Source organism: Dryobates pubescens, chromosome 6 (assembly GCF_014839835.1).
Source record: "Dryobates pubescens isolate bDryPub1 chromosome 6, bDryPub1.pri, whole genome shotgun sequence".
NCBI lineage: Eukaryota > Metazoa > Chordata > Aves > Piciformes > Picidae > Dryobates > Dryobates pubescens.
In genome coordinates this window covers 5,523,468-5,546,318 of record NC_071617.1, presented here as the reverse complement: position 1 = coordinate 5,546,318, position 22,851 = coordinate 5,523,468, and the positions used below count along the sequence as shown (strand labels likewise).

The 22,851-nt window shown below is 43.9% G+C and overlaps 1 protein-coding gene across 1 annotated transcript in view; it reads left to right on the top strand.

The window, feature by feature from the left end:
* ME1 (malic enzyme 1) overlaps positions 1-22,851 on the top strand; it is a 221,716-nt gene that overhangs the window by 117,368 nt on the left and 81,497 nt on the right. Inside the window, exon 6 of the mRNA XM_054162557.1 lies at positions 5,102-5,205. Coding sequence (XP_054018532.1) covers positions 5,102-5,205 — 104 coding nt within the window. The remainder of the gene's footprint in view (positions 1-5,101; positions 5,206-22,851) is intronic.

The window sequence follows — 22,851 nt, the reverse complement described above, 5'->3', positions numbered from 1 at the left end:
TGCACATGTTAAAACCCACTACTCTGGGGGGGTGGGGGGGAAGCAGAGTCTTATTTTGAAGGAGATTTGATTTCCAGCGTAACAAAACAAAGTTTACTCTTTGACAACAAGCTGGGGAACAAAGAAACCCAAGTCACTGAGGAAAAGTACCTAATCATCATGTCAGCTTGACACACTCGATTGTAGGATGGAACTTTCTTTGCAGTAATGGGTTTTGAAAGCCATGAAATAGTCGATAGCAAATGTTAATCTCTCAAGATGTGTGAACCCTCTGAAAAAAAACTACCACAACCCCCAAAACCCCAACCCAAACCAAAACAAAAACCCAACCACTGCAGCCCCGGGTTGCATGGTGTTGACCTGAATAAGGGGATAATGTGCTTAAGCAGCTTATTCATTCTTCAGTGCCCTTTGGAAAGCGAGCAGCTCCACAATGGTTTGCCACTCAGGGCTCAGACGTGACCACTGTTCTTTTCACTTGCTGAATGTTTCATTCTTTTGTCGCCGCCCTGGGTTTCTCCGTACGTTGTTCCAAACGGGACTATAAAGGAACTTTTGGGGGCTATCTCTTGTCGGACTGTAACGTTTGTGAAGCAGAACGCACTCAGCTGTAAAGGAATTTTGAACTCTGGGTGTATAGCTGGCCAAGCTTTTCATCACAGATGTGTCTCTGAATTAATTGTCTCAGCTTGTGAGACTTCCCAGGCTGGAAGTTTAAACATAACCTAGAAACATGGTATTTAATTGCTTAAAATGTTCCACATTAAATTTCAGTGTGACAGATCTGTGGATAAATTCGTGTAGGGGTCTTATAGATGGGATTGTATAGATGGAATGCTGAGTTTTAAAGTTGGGTATAGATTTAAATGCTCGCAGACATAGATTCATAGAATTGTCAGGGTTGGAAGATGAACGATGCAAAAGTGGGAAAGGAGCATAAGAGCCTATGTTTCAAGGCAGACCTGTGGCTTTTTTAGCACTTTTTAAGCAGCATACCTGTGAACACCTGCTTCTTTTTAACTTTCACAGAATCATTACCCAACTTAAGCTTTCTTCTTGAAGGAATCAGCATGACCCACTCTGCCTGCAAAGTGTTTTGGAAACATGCCCCCAGAATTAAAAAATATTGAAGGGCCTAAACATAAATAGTATCAGTCAGGGTTGGAAGGGACCACAAGGATCATCTAGTTCCAACCCCTCTGCCATGGGCAGGGACACCCCACACTAGATCAGCCTGGCCAGAGCCTCATCCAGCCTGGTCTTAAGCGCCTCCAGGGACAGGGCCTCAACCACCTCCCTGGACAACCCATTCTAGGGTAAATACATGTAAACATAAATACATGTTTGTTACATATGTATTTTATTTATTTATTTCCTTTTTAGCATTGCTTTGCAGAATGAGAAGACAGACATTGTTTTATACAAACTTGTAGGAGCATGTTAAAAGGGCACATGAATTTAGGAAGAAAAGATCTGGGAATTGGAAAGGGTGTAAGTTACTTGCAGTGAATTGAGCACTGGAGCATGTGGTATGCTTGCACAGGACATGGAGAAGCAGAAGCCTATGAGCATAGAAAGTTGTGGCTATAGGATTTTACCAATGGGATTGATGTCTCTGAGTCCTACTGTGATGCTCCTGGAAGAGGCTTCTGCCACTCGGCAGTTCTGCTTTCCAAACACTGAGTGCCCAAATCTGGTGAGAAGCTCAAGGCAACTCCTGCAGGGTTCCTGAACTTCTCCTAAGATTTCACATTGCTCAAGAGTTCGTTTGCAGTTCCTAGGTATTTATCTCCTGGAGAAATAAAAGTATCCTTCTTTGTCAGATTTTTCTGAGGTCATCTGAAATAACTAGAAAAACTCAATAAGTAATTCCAGAAATAGTTGACTGCAAAGTTGGAAATTATTATATCTATATAAAAAAATAATTAAATATGAATCAATGTTTAATGTGAGTGAGATTAAATATGAGCCAGCAGTGTGCCCAGGTGGCTAAGAAAGCCAATGGCATCCTGACTTGTATTAGAAACAATATGGCCAGCAGGAACAGGGAGGTGATCATCCCCCTCTACTGCACTGGTGAGGCCACACCTTGACTACACAGAGAGTGATTGCCCATTGGAGTGGGCTGCCCGAGGAGGTGGTGGAGTCACCATCACTGGAGGTGTTCAGGAGGAGACTTGATAGGGTGCTTGGTTGCATGGTTTAGTTGATTAGGTGGTGTTGGATGATAGGTTGGACAGGATGATCTTGAAGGTCTCTTCCAATCTGGTTTATTCTATTCTACTGTGTCCAGTTCTGGGCCCTTCAGTGTAGGAATGACATTGAGGTGCTGGAGCATGTCCGGAGAAGGGCAATGAGGCTGGTGAAGGGCCTGGAGCACATGGCCTATGAGGAGCAGCTGAGCGAGCTGCAGTGTTCAGTCTGGAGAAGAGGAGACTGAGGAGAGATCTCATCACTCTACAACTACCTGAAGGGAGGTTGGAGCAAGGAGCGGACAGCCTCTTCTCCTTGGCAACAAGTGACAGGACTAGAGGGAATGATTTCAAGCCGCACCAGGGGAAGTTCAGGCTGGATGTTAGGCAATATTTCTTCACAGAGAGGGTTCTGAAACACTGGAATGGTCTGCCCTGGGCAGTGGTGCAGTCACCGTTCCTGGAGGTGTTTAAGCAGTGTGTGGACGTGGCGCTTAGGGATGTGCCAAACAGAGAGGGACCTGGGGGTGCTGATTGACACCCGCCTAAACATGAGCCAGCAGTGTGCCCAGGTGGCCAAGAAGGCCAATGGCATCCTGGCCTGTATTAGGAATAGTGTGGCCAGCAGGAGCAGGGAGGTCATTGTGCCCCTGTACTCTGCATTGGTTAGGCCACACCTTGAGTACTGTGTCCAGTTCTGGGCCCCTCAGTTTAAGAAGGACATCGAGACACTTGAACGTGTCCAGAGAAGGGCAACAAGGCTGGTGAGAGGCCTTGAGCACAGCCCTGTGAGGAGAGGCTGAGGGAGCTGGGATTGTTTAGCCTGGAGAAGAGAAGGATCAGAGGCGACCTCATTGCCCTCTACAACTACCTGAAAGGTGGTTGTAGACAGGAGGGGGTTGGTCTCTTCTCCCAGGCAACCAGCACCAGAACAAGAGGACACAGTCTCAAGTTGTGCCAGGGGAGGTTTAGACTCGAGGTGAGGAAAAAGTTCTTCACTGAGCGAGTCATTCGTCATTGGACTGTGCTGCCCAGGGAGGTGGTGGAGTCGCCGTCCCTGGAGGTGTTCAAGGGGAGATGGGATGTGGCACTTGGTGCCATGGTCTAGTCGTGAGGTCTACCGAGACAGGTTGGACTTGATGATCCTTGGGGTCTCTTCCAACCTTAGTTACTGTGATACTGTGTGATACTGTGTGATACTGTGTGATACTGTGTGTTTTAGTGTTGACCCTTCAGTGCTGGGTTGAAGGTTGGACTGGATGTCTCTTCCAGACAACTGTTTTCTGTGATTCTGTAAAAAGGGGAAATTACTTTGGAAGATATCTGACATCAGGCTCTTGCCATTTTTTTCTCTGCAGTGTTTGGAATAGGTACCTAATTTTGACCTTTATTTTGCTGCTAGAATACCTAGTGTAATGTAAATACACAGGTACTGTTATTTCAACCCACAAATATGCTACTCAAACATGAACTCTACAGAGAGTTAGTGAAGGGAATTATTACAATACTTACAATGTGATGGCTTCACCTTAATTTACAAAGTAATTTTAAGTGTAAGCTTTATTCATTCTCCAGTTCAGTTGAGAATACTTTTGAAAGTCTGTAAGTAGTGTATAAGAAATTGTTTTGAAATGGTGACAAGTTTAGCTCCAGTTTCAGATAAATCAGCTTTTAATCCTGCTTGATTTTAAAAACATTTGAATGAATGAATGAATCATTCATTTATTTTTTATGGAAATGAAAAGTGAGGGAGAAACAAACATCTCTGCCTTGTAGCTCTGCATCAGGATACTCCCAGGCGAGGCAGAGTAACGCCAAAGATTTTAAGTTTCATGCTGATGCAAATCAGTCTTTAATAGGAGCTTGTGATCCAGAGGATTTTCAAGTCTTGCAACACAGAAAATCTGTGAGAAGAATTTAGGCACTTCTTTAGAAGGCAGAAATCAAATTTCTGATGCCCAGCCTGAAGCAGGCTGAAGAAGCTTTCCAGCTATTTTGCTTCGTGTTGCAAATTGAAGGCTCTCCCTTAGAAGGAGAGATGGTCTGTATTTTTCTTTACAGGGTTTTTCTAGTTGAAGCTGGTGTACAAATTTCTACATCCATGTTGATTTTGCAAATTGCTTTTGGATGAAAAATGTTTAGTCAAGCTCCTGACCAGCTCTGTTTGGGCATGTGTGGGAGGGTTGCACGCTAGGTAGAATGGAGACGTGTTCAAAGACCTGTGAAAAAAATAATAGCAAAGAGTTCCTGGGAGAGCCAGTGAAAATATTGAGACTAGGGAATTGCTGTAGCTGCAGTGAGTTGTCAAAAGTGATTGCAAAACACTTTGAACACATTTAGTAATTTGTAAGTTATAATTTGGAAATACATCAGACAAAAGCAGCGACCTTGTAGTAGCTTGGAAGGAAAAGGTCAAAGGCTTGGTTATGTTTTGGCTTATTGAATTTCAGAAGGCAGCACATTTTCTGCATATCAGCTCATCAACACAGTTGAAACGATGGACTCTGGGTGAGATCTGTGAAGCATGATGATAAAAGTAAAGAAAACAGCTTTTGTGAAATGTCAAGAGCACTGTCAGGATGTAAAGGGAAAAGAGAAAAGTCCTAACTAAAGCTTCGAGAGATACTTTTGAAACCTGACTTCCCAGAATAAACTTTCACTTTTTCACTTGGAAACAATACACTTCCTTTGAGACCAAGGTATCCCTTTCCCTTGATACAAAAGGGTGTTTCTTTAATCTCTTTGTTGCATTTCTTCAGTCTTTATAGAGAGGTGGATCAATGGATGTATACTTCATATGCTTGGGTTAATCCTCAAACGCTGTATTGTTGTCCCCTTCTTATTAACGTCGAGTGTACCAGGATAAGTTGCTCATGGAATAGTTCAAACATTATTTTTTTTTTTAACAGGCATTGCTGAAAGATCCTTTGTATATTGGGCTGAGACACAAGAGAATCAGAGGTCAAGCCTATGATGATCTTCTTGATGAATTCATGGAAGCTGTGACTTCAAGGTATGTGATATCTGTGTGCTATTCACTGGTGAATTCTGCTCTGAACTTGGGGCAAACAAAGGCCAGTAGCTTATGAAAGGAAGACAGAGTGGTTAGCTTCCTGATCATTTTTATTTTGAGCATAGCATTGTGTAAGTTTATACATTGCCATTTTATGAATTCACAGTATGAGTGGTAAAACTCATCTTGAGATGGGTGAACTAGTCTTTGAAACTTCATTTCTGGATTGCTAAGTATTTGCCTAATACTTTTCTATTGCTGGCCCTGTGCCTATGTGAATTTCTCTGTGATTTCATATGTGAGATGTCAGCAGCCTGAAAGAAGCTATCATACGTGACACATCCTGCTGGTGCCTCCACCAAAACCCCAACACAACTAAGCTTTTAATGTTTTGTTTTTAAATGTCATGGTATGGACCTATACCAAGCAATCTCTTTCTCTTGCTGTGTTTTCTCCTATACAGAAAGTAGTTAAATTTATGGTTAGAACATGATGCATAAAGTAGTTCTCACATGTCAAAGAACACATTTGCTTGTGTTTTCCTTGTTTGTTAAAAATTTGGAGTTCTAGTCCTGCATTCAATCTGTATACTAAAATTAGCCCAAGTGCCAGGATTCTTAGCAGACTGTGTTTTCTGCATCACAAAGCTGGGGTTGAGCTGTGGGACCTGGACATATTTTCCAGTTCCTCAGTCTTGGCTTGTGCCTCACCTGCACTTTGTCTCTGTGTTGGGATCTCACCTGGATGTGCACAACCCCTGCTCTTCCTGCCCTGGTTTCTGTACAAAAGATACTTGGGCAAGCAAGGTAGTTATAATTTCTGTGCCTGAAGTGTGTGTTCCATCATGTGTTACTGCACTCTTCCCTATCACCCTCAGCTGGTTGATGCTTGTTCATTATCTTGCTATGGAAGCTGCTGATTTGGCTTTACTCTGTAAAGTGTTTGTCTTGTCTTGACTATTCCCTGTCAGACAAAACATGCATTTTCACCTTCCTAAAAGAAGAATCAGAACCTTAGAATTAGCTCTGTGGACCACACTTTCTAACTGAATGCATTCTCTAACTTGCCCTTTCATGAAAATTAACCACAGTTCTTCGTACTGAAGGAAATCACCAGCCAAGAACATTGTGTTTGAAGGTCTGGTTGACATGCTCTTTTTAAACATCTCTGAAACTATAATTTTGAGCAATATGTGTTTGCCTGACCTTCTGAAAGATCACTTTGTTCTCAGCTAAATCTGTCATGACCTTCAGTGGTGTTGCTTATTTCATGTTTAAAGTGGAGCATTTAAAAATTATAGTTCAAACTTTGCATGGTTTACTTGTTTTGGTGGTAGTGTGACATCTGTGTTAAGATACTAGTCTTCTGAGGTGAAGGGAAAAGTGATGTAGTTAAGTCAAAACCAAGTCCACTTGCTCAATAATTTCTTATGTTCCTAAATTCGGATTTGTGTTTAGCATGCTGCTGGCGGACTCAGGACTTGCAGTTGATTCTGGTGCGATGTGTCTGACTGTTAAGAGATGCAGATCACTATTGTGTATTAGTTTCCCTTGCCAGCTGTTCTGGTGATCTAGGTAATTCTATACCTTGGTTAAATGCTAGTTATCTTTTCCTTGTGAAAGTTTCTCTGATGGTTTTTTTCTCTTTTAACTTAGCCTTCTTCTGGCTGTTTCACAGAGGGAGTATTTGCTTCGCTAATCTTAGATGTGTGTTTGGTCTCTCACATTTTAGACTAGGCATATTTATTGTTAGGTATTGCCATGGTGCTCCTGACAGGCTTTCCTATTTAGCACTGCCTAAGCAATTCTGAGAATGGAAGAAGTTCTAGGGAAGTCTGTTGTCATGATTAGTACCATGGACTATTCATCTCAAAGATGAATATAACCATGAGCGTCATAAAGCACAAGGCTGTCATGTACTTCTAATGAGACAAATTTAAGGACAGGCTTTTGAGGTGATGACATGTATTTTCATGTTGGAAAACTATGTTAAACACCTATTTTAGATCCCTTTCAACTACATAGCTCTCCAGAGAAGCCAGATGCTAATAGAAATGACAGCCAGGCTTTAGCAGCACTGCCTGGCAAAAGCAGGAGTAGGCAGCTGCACAGAGCAGTGTATTTTGTGCAAGATTTTCACTGACTTAGAATCATAGAATTGTTAGGGTTGGAAGGTACCTCAAGGATCATCTAGTTCCAGCCCCTCTGCCACCTCACACTACATCAGGTTGCTCACATCCACCTGGCTTAAAAAACTCGGGGGATGAGGCTTCCACCACCTCCCTGGACAACCTGTTCCAGTGCCTCACCACCCTCATGGGGAAGAACTTCTTCCTAACATCCAATCTGAATCTAGCCACTTCCAGTTTTGTTCCATTCCCCCTAGTCCTATCACTACCTGACACCCTCAAAAGTCCCTCCCCAGCTTTCTTCTAGGCTCCCTTAAGATACTGGGAGGTCACAATAAGGTCTCCTCGGAGCCTTCTCTTCTCCAGACTGAACCCCAACTCCCTCAGTCTGTCTCCACAGGAGAGGAGCTCCAGCCCTCTGATCATCCTTGTGGCCCTTCTCTGGACACGCTCCAAGAGAATCAATGTGCACATCAACTTCAGTGGTGGTGAATTTTGAAAATGTAGATTTTCATAAGCTGATGCAGCATCATTGATGGCATTTTCTGTTGACGTTTCACCTTTATACAGTAAATTTTGGGATACCTAATAAAGAAAATGCTTTATAAGAAAGCATGTCATATGAAACTATAGTTTCATCAGCCACAATATTTTCCTCTTATCAGCCTCCAGTTATTCACTCCAGATAGTTCCTCTCATGAAAAACAGTTATTTATGAAAGAGTCAAGACGTTAAAAAACCCCCAACCAACCAAACCCCACAGCGGTTTAAGCTAAAAGATTAAAAGCTTTTGGTACATTATCCAGTGAACTATCATGGCAGAATGGAACTAGGATAATGTGATTTTTCCCAGATGTGGGAAGGCAAAAGCATATGGAAAATATCTGGATTTCTGTTGACATAAATCCCCTGAACAGCTTTTATTTATTTACATGTGTATACATTTATCTGTTTATTTATTTATTACCGGTGCCAGCAGCTGTCCTGTCTGAGGGGCAGGTGCTATAATTTCTGTGGACATTACCAGGTGTTCCTTGCTGTTCTGTCAGTGTGGTAACTTAGGCAAACAGGGATATTAGAAATGGAAGGAATGTTTTATAAGGTGAGGAGGGGGGAAAGGGACAGTTATTTTCATCACTGGAGGACGTAAATCAAACTGGACTCCTGAAACATGTGTTAGGTTTCTGCCCTATGGAGAAATGGATCATAAAAATATGTTATACAGGCAAGTAGGTTTTTCCAAATGACAAGTTGTTCTTAAATATCTCTGTTTACAGAGGAAACATTGAGAGGGGAGACTGCTAAACAAGTCTTTGGTAGCTAGGATTGATCCACCAAAGCTTCCTGTGTAGAATGGAGTAGAATAGAATAGGAGTAGAATAGAATAGACCAGGTTGGAAGAGACCTTCAAGATCATCGCATCCAACCCATCAACCAATCCAACACCACCTAAACAACTAACCCATGGCACCAAGCACCCCATCAAGTCTCCTCCTGAACACCTCCAATGATGGTGACTCCACCACCTCTCCAGGCAGCCCATTCCAATGGGCAATCACTCTCTCTGTATAGGACTTCTTCCTAACCTCCAGCCTAAACCTCCCCTGGCGCAGCCTGAGACTGTGTCCTCTTGTTCTGGTACTGGCTGCCTGGGAGAAGAGACCAAGCTCTGCCTGTCTACAACCTCCTTTCAGGTATTGTAGCGAGCAATAAGGTCACCCCTGAGTCTCTTCCTCTCCAGGCTAAGCAACCCCAGCTCCATCAGTCTCTCCTCACAGGGCTGTGTTCCAAGCCCCTCACCAACTTTGTTGCCCTTCTCTGGACACACTCCAGCAAGTCAACCTCCTTCCTAAACTGAGGGGCCCAGAACTGGACACAGGACTCAAGGTGCGGCCTAACCAGTGCAGTGTACAGGGGCAGAATGACCTCCCTGCTCCTGCTGGCCACACTGTTCTTGATGCAGGCCAGGATGCCATTGGCCCTCTTGGCTGCCTGGGCACACTGCAGGCTCATGTTCAGCCTACCATCGACCAGCAGAAATATCTTATCTTTTTTATTCCAGTTTCTATTTCATTCCTACTTGGCCTGTGCTGATGTGAAGGAAAATATATCAATGGCCAAGAGGTATTCATGTACAGCAGTGAAGGGATTACAGAAAAGCTTGAGGGGAAAAGCTGTAGAGTGGAGATGGAACCAGAAATGAAGGGAGAGTGGAAAAAAGCACCTTTGTAATAACAAGGACTTGAGTTTCCTTGTCTGATGGGGAAAACAAGACAAAACAAAACAACAAAAACAAGTCAATTTAAAGGGCCAGAATTTTTTTTCCTTATTTTGAAAACCTCTTCACTTTCACAAATCAGAACCCTCTACTAGGGTTACTTCTTACCCAAAAGCTACTCCAAGAACAGCATCCTGCCAGCTTGCTTTTCTGCTGCAGACCATCCCCAGTGCAAGGCACTGCACACTGAGGGTCAATTCTGACTTGCACCTCTGGGCTGTGAACCTCTAGGAAACTTTTAGAAAATGGAAAGAATCTGGTATCATTTCTGTAAGTTATTTCCTTGCCCATCTACTGCAACCCCAAAGAGCTGGGAGGAATTGCTCTGGTACAAGCTAAGCCCCGTGGACTTGTGTTGCATAAAAGCAACCTGTATCACTGAAACTTTCTGTGCATGTTGATGGTAAGTTATCAGTTTCACTTCAAGATGCAAATCATAGTGGTGGACTCTTGAAAAGTATTATCACATATCATTTATGCTCTCTTCTGTACTCATATTCAGCCTGAGGTCATCATTGCAGCATCTATGATCCAGAGATAGAATACATAGAATACATATGCTGCAGAAGCTCTCCACTTGCAGAGCAGATGGCAAACCTCCTGAGGTCTACATGGCTGCCACCATCCGCAACCCAGACACCTACCTCCTCTTCCAGGCTCAGCTGGGTAGGTGCCTTCTGGCCCCACCTGGAGCCAGAGCTTTGGCCTCTTGCCCTGTTCCTTGCTTGGTGCTGGAGGTGAACAAAGGCATGGAATGACAGAATGAGGGCACATGGCCACACCTTGAGTCCTGTGTCCAGCTCTGGGCTCCTCAGCTCTAGAAGGACATTGAGAGACTTGAAGGTGTCCAGAGAGGGGAAACAAAGCTGGGGAAGGGTCTGGAGCACAGCCCTGTGAGGAGAGGCTGAGGGAGCTGGGATTGTTTAGCCTGGAGAAGAGAAGGCTCAGGGGTGACCTCATTGCCCTCTACAACTACCTGAAAGGAGGTTGTAGACAGAAAGGGGTTGGTCTCTTCTCCCAGGCAACCAGCACCAGAACAAGGGGACACAGTCTCAAGCTGTGCCAGGGGAGGTTGAGGCTGGAGGTGAGGAGAAAGTTCTTCCCAGCAAGAGGAATTGGCCATTGGAATGTGCTGCCCAGGGAGGTGGTGGAGTCCCCATCCCTAGAGGTGTTCAAGAGGGGCTTGGATGTGGCACTTGGAGCCATGTCAGGAGGTGTTGGATGAGAGGTTGGGCTTGATGATCTCTGAGATCTTTTCCAACCTGGTTGATTCTATGATTTTAATTAAATCCTTCCCCACTCTTTTTTTCTGTGCTGTTCTCTTCTCAAGTTTGCAAGCTATAAACCAAGCTGCTGACAATGGTAATTCAATATGTTCTGTCCTTACTTCCCATGATGTAGTCATTATTCCTCATTTGCCTGATTACATTATTCACAGATGGTAGCAGGCTTTTCATTTCACATCATGTGTTACTTTAAAAGAGTGTTTTGTGGTACGCAGAGTTTATCTAGCTTTGAGACCCAACTGTAAAAGTAATACATCCAGAAAATAAAACCACACAAATATTTAAATAGGTGTTTTCATTGAGTAGGCTACCTTAGAACAGAATTCAATTTGTGAGTCAAACAGCCCTCACTTGTGGCACAAGGATACACTGGCGAGAAGTCGACATAAAAGGTGCTTATAGCTGTGCATCATCAAGGAAGTGGTGGGACCAGACCATGGCTCAAGCACAGAGTCTGAGTACAAGAACCTTGGTGCCTCTGTCCTCTTCTGCACTGTAGTGGTGCAAGACCACGACTTAAATCATGCCTGTATGTTCCATATTGTTCAAGTTCAAGTGGCTGTCAGAAAGCCTGTAAGGAGAAATGCTGCTGCAATAACTCCCTCCTATGGTAGCCTTGGTGAAGGTCTTTCTCTTTAGACAATTTGTTACTCAGGGGGACTTAAGCCAGAGGCAATTTTTCAAGTCTATGACTACCTGTTCCTTACAATGTTCAGTGAATATTACCTTCCTAGTGAAGATCACTGGGAAAGATGTCTGGCAGAAAGGGACCTGGGGGTTTGAATGGATAAGCACCTGAATATGAGCAAGCAGTGTGCCCAGCTGGCCAAGAAAGCCAGTGGCATCCTGGCTGGGATCAGAAATGCTGCGTCCAGCAGAAGCAGGGAGGTGATTGTCCTATCATTGGACATCACCCATAAGAGCCTGGCTCCATCCTCCTTACGCTTGCTCATCACAACTTTATGAACATTTGTGAGATTGCCTTCCAGTCTCCTCTTCTCCAAGCTAAAGAGCCCCAGCTCCCTCAGCTTTTCCTCATAAGGGAGATGTTCTACTCTCTTCAACATCTTTCTCTGTCCTGGACTCTTTCAAGGAGTTCCCTGGACTAGTATTGCTTGCAATGTTTAAATTCTCATGGATGATGCTAACTGTAGGAAGTGAGTCAAGGAACCCTCAATGCTTCCCCAGGCTGTGGTGCTTACTGGGGTACACTTCTTGGATTTGTCCTTGCCTGCCTATGTAGGGGCCAAAGGGGAACTAAGCTGTAGTATAGTTTATGAGACAGGCTGTTGTGTGCACATTTGTGACTCCTTCAGTTGCCATATCCAGGCAACTCTTGAGATGGAGGAAAGGAGGCTGGGTAGAAAGCATCTGCTTCTGTATATTCCATTGGGTAAGTGGGACCAGGTTAATTAATTCACTCCTGGTATGAATATCCTCATAAACAATTTCACACAGAAAGAATGTGAAGAAGCAATCCTTCTTTGTTTTGTTATTTCATGCCTCGCTCCTCCTTCTTCCCTTTTCTGCTGATTTATTTGGTGGTTAAATGATATCTGATTGCTGGAAATGTTGCAAATACATGCTCCACAAACTTTTCAGCCACAGTGAGTGGCATGAGGACAAGTCCATCTGCCAGTGAGGCAAAATGCTAGCAGGATAGATGGGCCACAATCACACACAGTTTATTTGTAGAAAGGGGACTGATATTGTTTGTAGAGAGAGGCCTTAGAGAAAGATCAGCAGAGGAGCCTTGAAGAAATAAAACCTCAGTCATCCCTTAAAGAAAACAAAAAGTAATGAGATCTGCAAGCACAGCACAGAGAGGGAAGGTTATTGTTTTGGGTTTGTGGGACAAGATCTGGGAGAATATTTATGGTATTTTTAATATGTCTCTTGTACCAAAACTGATTCCGCAGCTCAGAATTGGGTGTATTCACGGACTAATAACGCTCAGCTATGTCCCAGACTTGCTGCAGTCATTCAAAACCCAACAAGTGAAGAACATGCTGTTCTCAAGCTCTTCTGAACTATTTTAAGAAGGGCTTTTTCAAATGGAAAAGGCCTGGGCAATCTCAGTTCCTCTTTTATAGCTCCAGCAGAGGGTGGGCGGGATTCTCAGCAGAAGTTAGCTGGTGCAACTGTAAACGGAGTGAACGCTGATTTAGTTGAGTAATTTGTGCAAGTGTCATCCTTCAACAAGCTTCATATTGTTGCTGCAGAAGTGTAGTAGTTTTCCAGGCCATCAGAAGCAGCAGTTTCTCAATCTATTTATTTTTTTTTTCCTTTGGAAACTCTAGTAAAGTAAAATACCACATTTTTGGCTGCAGTTCACATCAGAACGTGTTAAGATATCTGTGCCTCTTATCCCACCTAGGTCTCTTTCCCATTACAAGAATTACTTCTACCTAGATTCTAACTCTCAGGAAAACTTTCACTGTCAGCTTGGCTAATTGGATAGGGCGCCTCAGTGGTTCATCCCTCCCTGGTACTTTACTCCTACCAGGCAGTGACACTGCTGTGCTTTACTCAGAGTATCCCACCTGAACTCCACCTGCTTCCACCTGAGATTCCTGATCCTTAGCAGAGAATATGGAACAAGTGTATGAGTGTGTGTTAGAGGGAAGTTATTACAGGTGGCTGGCAGATTAAATGGTCTGTTTAAAAATAAATACAGAGTACCTCAAGTGAAGTATCTTCTATGGCAAGAGCATTGTTTCCCCATGTCTTTTCAGTATGATAAATATATCCAGTGTCTGTTACTGCGTTCTCCATCAGTCTGGCCTCTTCATGGTCTTTAAAACTCTTGCAGAGTAGAATTTTCCCCCTTTTTATGTGGAGACTAGACCATTATGTAAGAAATGTCCCCACAGGCACAATCCAGTTGCTTAAACATTGGGGTTCAGTGTCATACCCCTCCGGGCCACCAGGTAGCTTGTTTGTCCTGCAGGTCCTCATTGTGTCTGCCAGTTTTGTACACATGCTGTGGACACCTTGGAGTGTCTCACATGTCACAGAGTTCCTGTGCTTGAACAGCTAGATCAAACCCCAATGTCAATCTGTAATTGCTTGAAGTCTTTTGGACACCAGCTCTTGGTGACCTTCCTAGTGTTGCACAGAGAGACTGGAGCACAGAGAGACTAAATATCCTCTAGGGAAGACTTCCACCAGTGCTGTGATCCCTGACCAACTTCTCACGTGGGTATAATTTTGGTAATATTAGAGGTTGGTGCAGGTAGAGGTTTTGCACTTGACATGATGTGAATCACAGAATCACAGAATGTCAGGGGTTGGAAGGGACCTCGAAAAATCATCCAGTCCAACTCCCCTGCCGAAGCAGGGCCACCTAGGGCATGCTGCACAGGAACACATCAAGGTGGGTTTTGAAAGTCTCCAGAGAAAGAGACTCCACAGCCTCTCTGGGCAGCCTGTTCCAGTGCTCTCTCACCCTCACCATAAAGAAATTTCTCCTCATGTTGAGGTGGAACCTCCTGTGTTCCAGCTTGTTCCTTTCCTTATCAACTGGGCACCATGAAAAAGAGACTGTCACCTTCATCTTGACACCCACCCCTCAGATATTTATAGACATGGACAGATCCCCTCTCAGCCTTCTCAAGACTAAACAGCCCCAGGTCTCTCAGTCTTTCTTTATAAGGAGAGATGTTCAAGGCTCCCAATCACCCTCATAGCTCTCTGTTGGACTCTCTTCACGAGATCCCTGCCTCTCGTGCTTAGAACTACCTCTCTCCTCCTAATCCTGCAGTGTCTCTACTCCAGTTTCATGCCAATAAGGCATACTGAGAGCCTGCTTAGTTGAAGGAAGCTAAAGACTGCTGCCTTTAATTTCAAGATCATGCAGCTGATTTATTTTACTGATTCCTTGTCTCTTTATTTCCTCTAGAGGCAAGGAGACAGCATTTTGGTATCCGCAGAATTTGTGAACCTTTTTTTCTCTCTGGGCAATTCCAGAAACACATCTTCTTTCTGCATTAGCAATCACTAGTCTTTGTGCACCACTGTAAAAAATATCAGCCTGGAAATGGCTTAAAAATGCAATATGAGACCTCAGACCCACTGCCGTGTGCAAGTGCAGTTAACTGCCGCTTCGTTGACGCCCACAGTGGTGCCAGCGCTGAGGACGTCTGAGTCACTCGTGGCATCTGTTTAGCTAATGTGCTTGTTTAATTGCAAAGTTACCAAAGTTCTCTGAGATTTATGTGTTGTGGGGTGGTTTTTTTTGAGTGATTTTATTTACATAACTGGATTTCTGGATTACCAAGGGATGCTGATTGTGTCCCCAAGGGATGCTGATTGTGTCTCCAGAAATAGACATCTTTATTGATGATCTGGATGAGGGCGTCGAGTCCTTCATCAGGAAGTTTGCTGACGACACCAAGCTGGGGGCAGGAGTTGATCTGCTGGAGGGTAGAGAGGCTCTGCAGAGGGACCTCGACAGGCTGGACAGATGGGCAGAGTCCAAGGGCATGAGATTGAACACATCCAATTGCCGGGTTCTGTGCATTGGCCACAACAACCCCATGCAGAGCTACAGGCTGGGGTCAGAGTGGCTGGAGTGCGGCCAGGTAGAGAGGGACCTGGGGGTACTGGTTGATGGTAGGCTGAACATGAGACTGTAGTGTGCCCAGGTGGCCAAGAGGGCCAATGGCATCCTGGCCTGCATCAGGAACAGTGTGGCCAGCAGGAGCAGGGAGGTCATTCTGCCCCTGTACACTGCACTGGTTAGGCCGCACCTCGAGTCCTGTGTCCAGTTCTGGGCTCCTCAGTTTAGGAAGGAGGTTGACTTGCTGGAACGAGTCCAGAGAAGAGCAACAAAGTTGGTGAGGGGTTTGGAACACAAGCCCTATGAGGAGAGACTGAGGGAGCTGGGGTTGCTTAGCCTGGAGAGGAGGAGACTCAGGGGTGACCTTATTGCTCTCTACAACTACCTGAAGAGAGGTTGTAGACAGGCAGAGATTGGTCTCATCTCCCAGGCAGCCAGCACCAGAACAAGAGGACACAGTCTCAGGCTGCACCAGGGGAGGCTTAGGCTGGAGGTTAGGAAGAAGTTCTATACAGAGAGAGTGATTGCCCATTGGAATGGGCTGCCTGGGGAGGTGGTGGAGTCACCATCACTGGAGGTGTTCAGGAGGAGACTTGATGGGGTGCTTGGTGCCATGGGTTAGTTGTTTAGGTGGTGTTGGATTGGTTGATGGGTTGGACGCGATGATCTTGACAGTCTCTTCCTACCCGGTTTATTCTGTTCTAATTGCATAGAGAACTTCTGTAATTATAATAGATCATAGTTATCTGGTAGGTCGTCTTTATAGAACTGGGGGAGTATAGAAGAGAGGAACAGAGCTTAAAAAACAGAGTCAAGAGATATTTTTCTCCTAATCCCTTACTCTTTTAGGTCTTGCTAATAATTGTGGGCAAGAATGTCTACACTGGCTCTTGCAAAAGGAAATTCTTCACTGTTTTATCTCCAGCACGGTGTTACTTTGATATTTCTTCTTCTGAAATTGGGATTTAGCTTAGTGCAAAAGCAGAAAGCTACCTGTTTCAAACATTATGCTTTGGACACAGTGAGAGAAATATCACTTAGTTGGCTAACTTGGTTTCAGAATTTGGTGGATTTTACTGCCAAAGTTATCCATTCATCTACTTGCTGGTCTGTAGCAAGCCTAAAAGGCTACTGGAAAGCGATTGCTGGCAAGGTTTGTTGAAAATGAGCTATGCAGATTTTAATAAAGGCAATGTTAAATACTGCTAGAACAGAAATAGAATAGAATAGGACAGGAATGGAATGGAATGGAATGGAATGGAATGGAATGGAATGGAATAGAATAGAATAGAATAGAATAGAATAGAATAGAATAGAATAGAATAGAATAGAATAGAATAGAATGGAATGGAATAGAGTAGAATAGAATAGACCAGGTTGGAAGAGACCTTCAAGATCATCATGTCCAACCCATAAACCAATCCAACCCACCTAAACAACTAACCCATGGCACCAAGCACCCCATCAAGTCTCCTCTTGAACACCTCCAATGATGGTGACTCCACCACCTCCCTGGGCAGCCCATTCCAATGGGCAATCACTCTCTCTGTATAGAACTTCTTCCTAACCTCCAGCCTAAACCTCCCCTGGCGCAGCCTGAGACTGTGCCCTCTTGTTCTGGTGCTGGCTGCCTGGGAGATGAGACCAACATATTTGGGTTTTTATTCTAGAATTATAAAAGAATCATAAAATATATTATTTCTGCAAATACTTAGTTAAATGATACTGTAAAATCAAATTTATTATAATTAGTGTGATTATTGTCCACTGCTGAGTAGATTTTTTTCACCATTTTTACGCTTTTATTGCTTTTTGTCTTGTTTCTTTTTTTCCTATTCCCCCCCTTTCCCCCTTCTTTCCTGTTTTCTACTTTCCCCCCCTTTTTTTTCTACTTTCCCCCCCTTTTTTCCTACTTTTCCTCCCTTTTTTTCTTCCCCCCCCCCGTGTATTTCCCTATTCTCCCCCCTTTCCCCCACACTCATATCCCCCTTTTTTTCCCTTTGTATTTTCTTCTGCCGTTTCCCATATTTTTTTAAGACCATAACGGAAAAGGTATTTGGAATCATTGCTCTTGCTTGGGAGAGAGCTCTGACCCAGAAAACATGCAGAGGAGTTGTGATTTTCTTTTTGGAAAACCTGTGAATAGGAGCAAGCTGATCTATGTCTGTTAAATAAACTGAAATGTGTGTGGTGGTTACAGAAAAGTCTGCAAATCTGAAAGCATATTGAGGAAAAATGCAGGGGGAAAGAAGGCTTTTTTAATAAGCCATTAGCTGCCACATATCTTTAACACACTGTACTGCTGTTGTTAGTGCATATGTTGTATATTTATGTATTATTTTGTATATTGCATTAATTGTGGATTCTGTACAAACCTAGAAAATCACAGAGTTGACAGGGTTGAAAGGGACCTCAAAGATACCTATTTCCAGTCCCCTTGCCATGGGCAGGGACACCTCACACTACAGCAGGCTGCTTGGAGCCACATCCAGCCTGGCCTTCAAAACCTCCAGGGATGAGGCTTCCACCACCTCCCTGGGCAACCTGTGCCAGTGTCTCACCACCCTCATGGGGAAGAACTTCTTCCCAACATCCAATCTGAATCTACCCCTTCCAGTTTTGTTCCATTCCCCCTAATTCTATCACTCCCTGACACCCTCAAAAGTCCCTCCCCAGCTTTCTTGTAGGCCCCCTTCAGATACTGGAAGACCACAATAAGGTCTCCTTGGAGCCTTCTCTTCTCCAGACTGAATAACCCCAACTCTCAGTCTGTCTCCATAGGAGAATGCTTAACCAGCTTATTTTTTTTTGCCTAGATGTCATCTGGATTTGTGATTCCAGACTTAAAAATAGAAAACACTTGGGATCCAAGTCTCTGAGATACTGTGTTTCTCACAGTAATCTTTTATTTCACATGCTTTAATGAACTCTCAGAATCTTCAGATTTAGCAAGTCCTCTTGCTTACATTTACTTTGGTCCTGTGCTGTTAAAATTAATGGATTTTAAAATTCATTTCAAAACATTTTTAGCCTCTTTCAGTAGTTGCAGTGCAGAAAACCTGCCTTGTTAGTGATTTATTCATTATACCCTGGAGTCATCTGAAAACCTATGTGGCCAGGCATAATGATAGAATTGTCTGGGTTGGAAGGACCCAAGGATCATCCAGTTCCAGCCCCAATGTCATGGGCAGGGACACCTCACACTACATCAGGTTGCTTGGAGCAACCTGGACTTAAAAGTCCAGCCTGGACTTAAAAATCTCCAGGCATGAGGCTTCCACCACCTCCCTGGGCAATCTGTTCCAGTGTCTCACCACCCTCATAGGGAAGAACTTCTTCCTAACATCCCATCTGAATCTACCCACTTCCAGTTTTGTTCCATTTCCCCTAGTCTGTCACTCTGTGACACCCTGAAAAGTCCCTCCCCAGCTTTCTTGTAGCCCACTTAAGATCCTGGAAAGGCCACAATAAGGTCTCCTTGGAGCTTTCTCTTCTCTAGACTGAACAGCCCCAACTCCCTTAGTCTGTCCTCATAGGAGAGGAGCTCCAGCCCTCTGATCACCCTCATGGCCCTTCTCTGGACACATTCCAGCACCTCCAGATCCTTCCTGTAACAGGGGCTCCAGAACTAGACACAGTACTCCAGGTGGAGTCTCATTGTAGTGTATCAGAGGGGGAGAATCACTTTCCTCTGGATAATGCTCCAGACATGTAGAGATCTTTTTACACTATTGAGTTTTTATTAAAAGGCTTTCATTAATCTTTTCTTCTGAAGAATTTATGACGATCTGAGCATGTGTTTGACTTCTGGGATGCTACAGTTCTTCAGCTGTGGGACTGCAGTGATCCTACTGAATTTTGTACTGGGAAAAAAAACCCAACCTAGTTAAATCATTAGTTCTTCACATTTATACCATCTGATTTAAGAATGTCACAACAATTGCAAGTAAGTGCTCTACTACATTCATTAATGATTCTAAATTGCTATTAAAAAAGTGATTTTTTTCAGCTTCAGTCAGGCTGCAGAATGTTAGGGCTTGTTTTCTCTTCTTTGCCAGAAAGCTCTAGGAGCTGTAAATTATACATGGAAAGTATTTTAAAGAACATTACTTGCAGGATAAGGGAACTGATGGCAGCTGGTTTGGTCTATTTTCCAAATCAGATTTCACAATGTGAAGCAGCTGCTCCTCTGTTGCTCCTGGCTAAAATGCCAGCATCTGCTGGGTGTCACCCAGTGGCCATTTCTGCGATGGTATACGTGAGGAATACTGGATATGATCTCGATGTCAGATTCAACTGCAAAGTATCCTCAGCTGGTCACAGCAGCATCCTGAAATGCTGCAGGCCTTTATCCTAAATCACACAGAATCACAGAACATTAGGGGTTGGAAGGGACTTCGAATAATCATCCAGTCCAACCCCTCTGCCAGAGCAGGATCACATAGAGTAGGTCACATAGGAATGCATCCAAGTGGCTTGTGAACATCTCCAGAGAAGGAGACTCCACAACTTCTGGAGAAGAGGAGACTCAGGGATGACCTTATTGCTGTCTACAACTACCTGAGGGGGGGTTGTAGTCAGGCAGGGGTTGGTCTCTTCTCCCAGGCAACCAGTACCAGAACAAGAGGACACAGTCTCAGGCTGCATCAGGGGAGGTTTAGGCTGGAGGTTAGGAGGAAGTTTTACACAGAAAGTGTGATTGCCCATTGGAATGGGCTGCCTGAGGAGGTGGTGGGGTCACCATCGCTGGGGGTGTTCAGGACGAGGCTTGATAGGGTGCTTGGTGCCATGGTTTAGTTGATTGGGTGGTGTTGGATGATAGGTTGGACACGATGATCTTGAAGGTCTCTTCCAACCTGGTCTATTCTATTCTATTCTATTCTATTCTATTCTATTCTATTCTATTCTATTCTATTCTCTGGGCAACCTGTTCCAGTGCTCTGTCACAATGAAAAAGTTTTCCCTTGTGTTTATGTGGAATGTATTTGGGTCACTTGTTTAGCAAAAAAAAACCCCACCCCAAATAAATCTAACGAGGGCATCACAGTGAACATCCTCCACTGTGTGTTTTCACCAAGGTTCTACCTGAATCACTCAGTTCCTTGCAGCTGTGTGGTTTGATTGCATTAGCAGAGAGCACCCTCTGAGCAGGCAGCTCCCCTGCCTTCATCTCTGGACATGAGAACTAGCACACTTGGCTTTTGTTCCAGATGCCTTCTCTTTTGAGATCAATAGGCAGCTAGGCTTTGATGCTGGTCTTTGGCTCAGGAAGGGAAAAATGAGGTGAAGGCAGAAAGAGATGGGGTACGTGGCTTTGTTGTTTTTATTGATAATGGTTTTTAAATAAGGCCTGCCTTTTCCGTGGAGGTCCTGAGTAACATGTTAGGAAATGTAGATTGCACTGGGAGTAGAAATTAAACACAGGGCAGCAGTGAACAGTGCATTCTTAAGGCCTCTGATTTAGACTGGGGGCCAGGTTCACGTGGGCTGAATGCACTTTTCATGTTTGATTAAGTACCACAGGAGTTTTGTAGGGCTAAGGATTAGTCCATATTTTTTTTTCCCTTTATGTTGAAAGACAAAATTTAATAGATTGGAAATTTTTCAAAGGTAGATTTGATCAATGTCAAAATACGATACAGCATTTTTTATCATCTTTACATTCAGAATATTTATTGAATATTACAGAGGCACACTGCATTTGGTACACGTTTAACAGCAACATTGCAGCATACATAAAAGAGGGTTGCTGTGGTGGGATGAAATTACACCCCCCTAACCCAAACCCCCCCCCCCCCCCCCCCCAAACTAATTTGGAGACAACTTTCCCCCAAAATAAAATTGCCAGAGCAGCTCACTTGGAAGCAAAGGAAGCTGTGTTTACAGTCTAGAAATACGAAATGCAATGAACATGTATAAAATAGACAATATTTGCATGCATTTACAATTTATAAACAGCACAGGAACCCCCCTGGACACAGGGGTACTGGTTGATAGTAGGCTGGACATGAGCCAGCAGTGTGCCCAGGTGGCCAAGAAGGCCAGTGGCATCCTGGCCTGTATCAGGAACAGTGTGGCCAGCAGGAGCAGGGAGGTCAGGTTATTGTGCCCCTGTACACTGCACTGGTTAGGCCACACCTTGAGTCCTGTGTCCAGTTCTGGGCCCCTCAGTTTAGGAAAGAGGTTGAGTTGCTGGAGCATGTTCCGAGAAGGGCAACGAAGCTGGGGAGGGGTTTGGAGCACAGCCCTGTGAGGAGAGGCTGAGGGAGCTGGGGTTGCTTAGCCTGGAGAAGAGGAGGCTCAGGGGAGACCTTATTGCTCTCTACAACTACCTGAAGGGAGGTTGTAGCCAGGTGGTGTTGGTCTCTTCTCCCAGGCAACCAGCACCAGAACAAGAGGACACAGTCTCAAGCAGTGCCAGGGTAAGTTTAGGCTGTATGTTAGGAAGAAGTACTTCATAGGATGCTTGGTTGCATGGTTTAGTTGATTAGGTGGTGTTGGATGATAGGTTGGACTTGATGATCTTGAAGGTCTCTTCCAACCTGGTTTGTTCTATTCTATTCTATAGAAAGCGTGATTGGCCATTGGAGTGTGCTGCCCAGGGAGGTGGTGGAGTCACCATCACTGGAGGTGTTTAGGAAGAGACTGGATGGGATACTTGGTGCCATGGTTTAGTCGATTAGATAGTGTTGGATGATAGGTTGGACTTGATGATCTCAAAGGTCTCTTCCAATCCGGTTAATTCTATTCTATTCTATTCTATTCTATTCTATTCTATTCTATTCTATTCTATTCTATTCTATTCTATTCTATTCTATTCTATTCTATTCTATTCTATTCTATTCTATTCTATTCTATTCTAAAAACCAGGGGGCTACCAATAGCTTCTCCCTCTCCCCCCACCAGCACAAGGGAAAGGAGAAAAGCAGAGAGTAGCTTTTCAATAGTTAGCCACAACAAAGAAACACAGCCAAGGTCAGCAAGCCAGGTAGTATCTGCTAGAGCAAAGAAATCAAGAAAGAGAGAAAATTAGTTTATACAATTAACTTTGTGTTAGTTATCAGACCACAGGGATTATTTAGACCTTACCATTACTTTCTCTTTACATCTAATGGTTATTTATTTACATTCTAGCACTTTCTACTCAATCTGTGGAAAATCTCCTAGGCATCAGCCCAAAACTGCCACAGTTGCTTAGAATAATTTTGAGTTTCTCCAGGTCTCCAGAAATCCCTATTTTGGGTTTTTTTTTAATGCAAACTTCCAAGAGACTTCTGTTTGCACAGAAAAACAAATGCCATGCTTTGCCCTGAAATGTTATTGAACAATAATCCTGTTACAGTGACTTCGTAAAGAAAATCTTGTCATACTTTCCTTGGAGTCAATCCCTGTA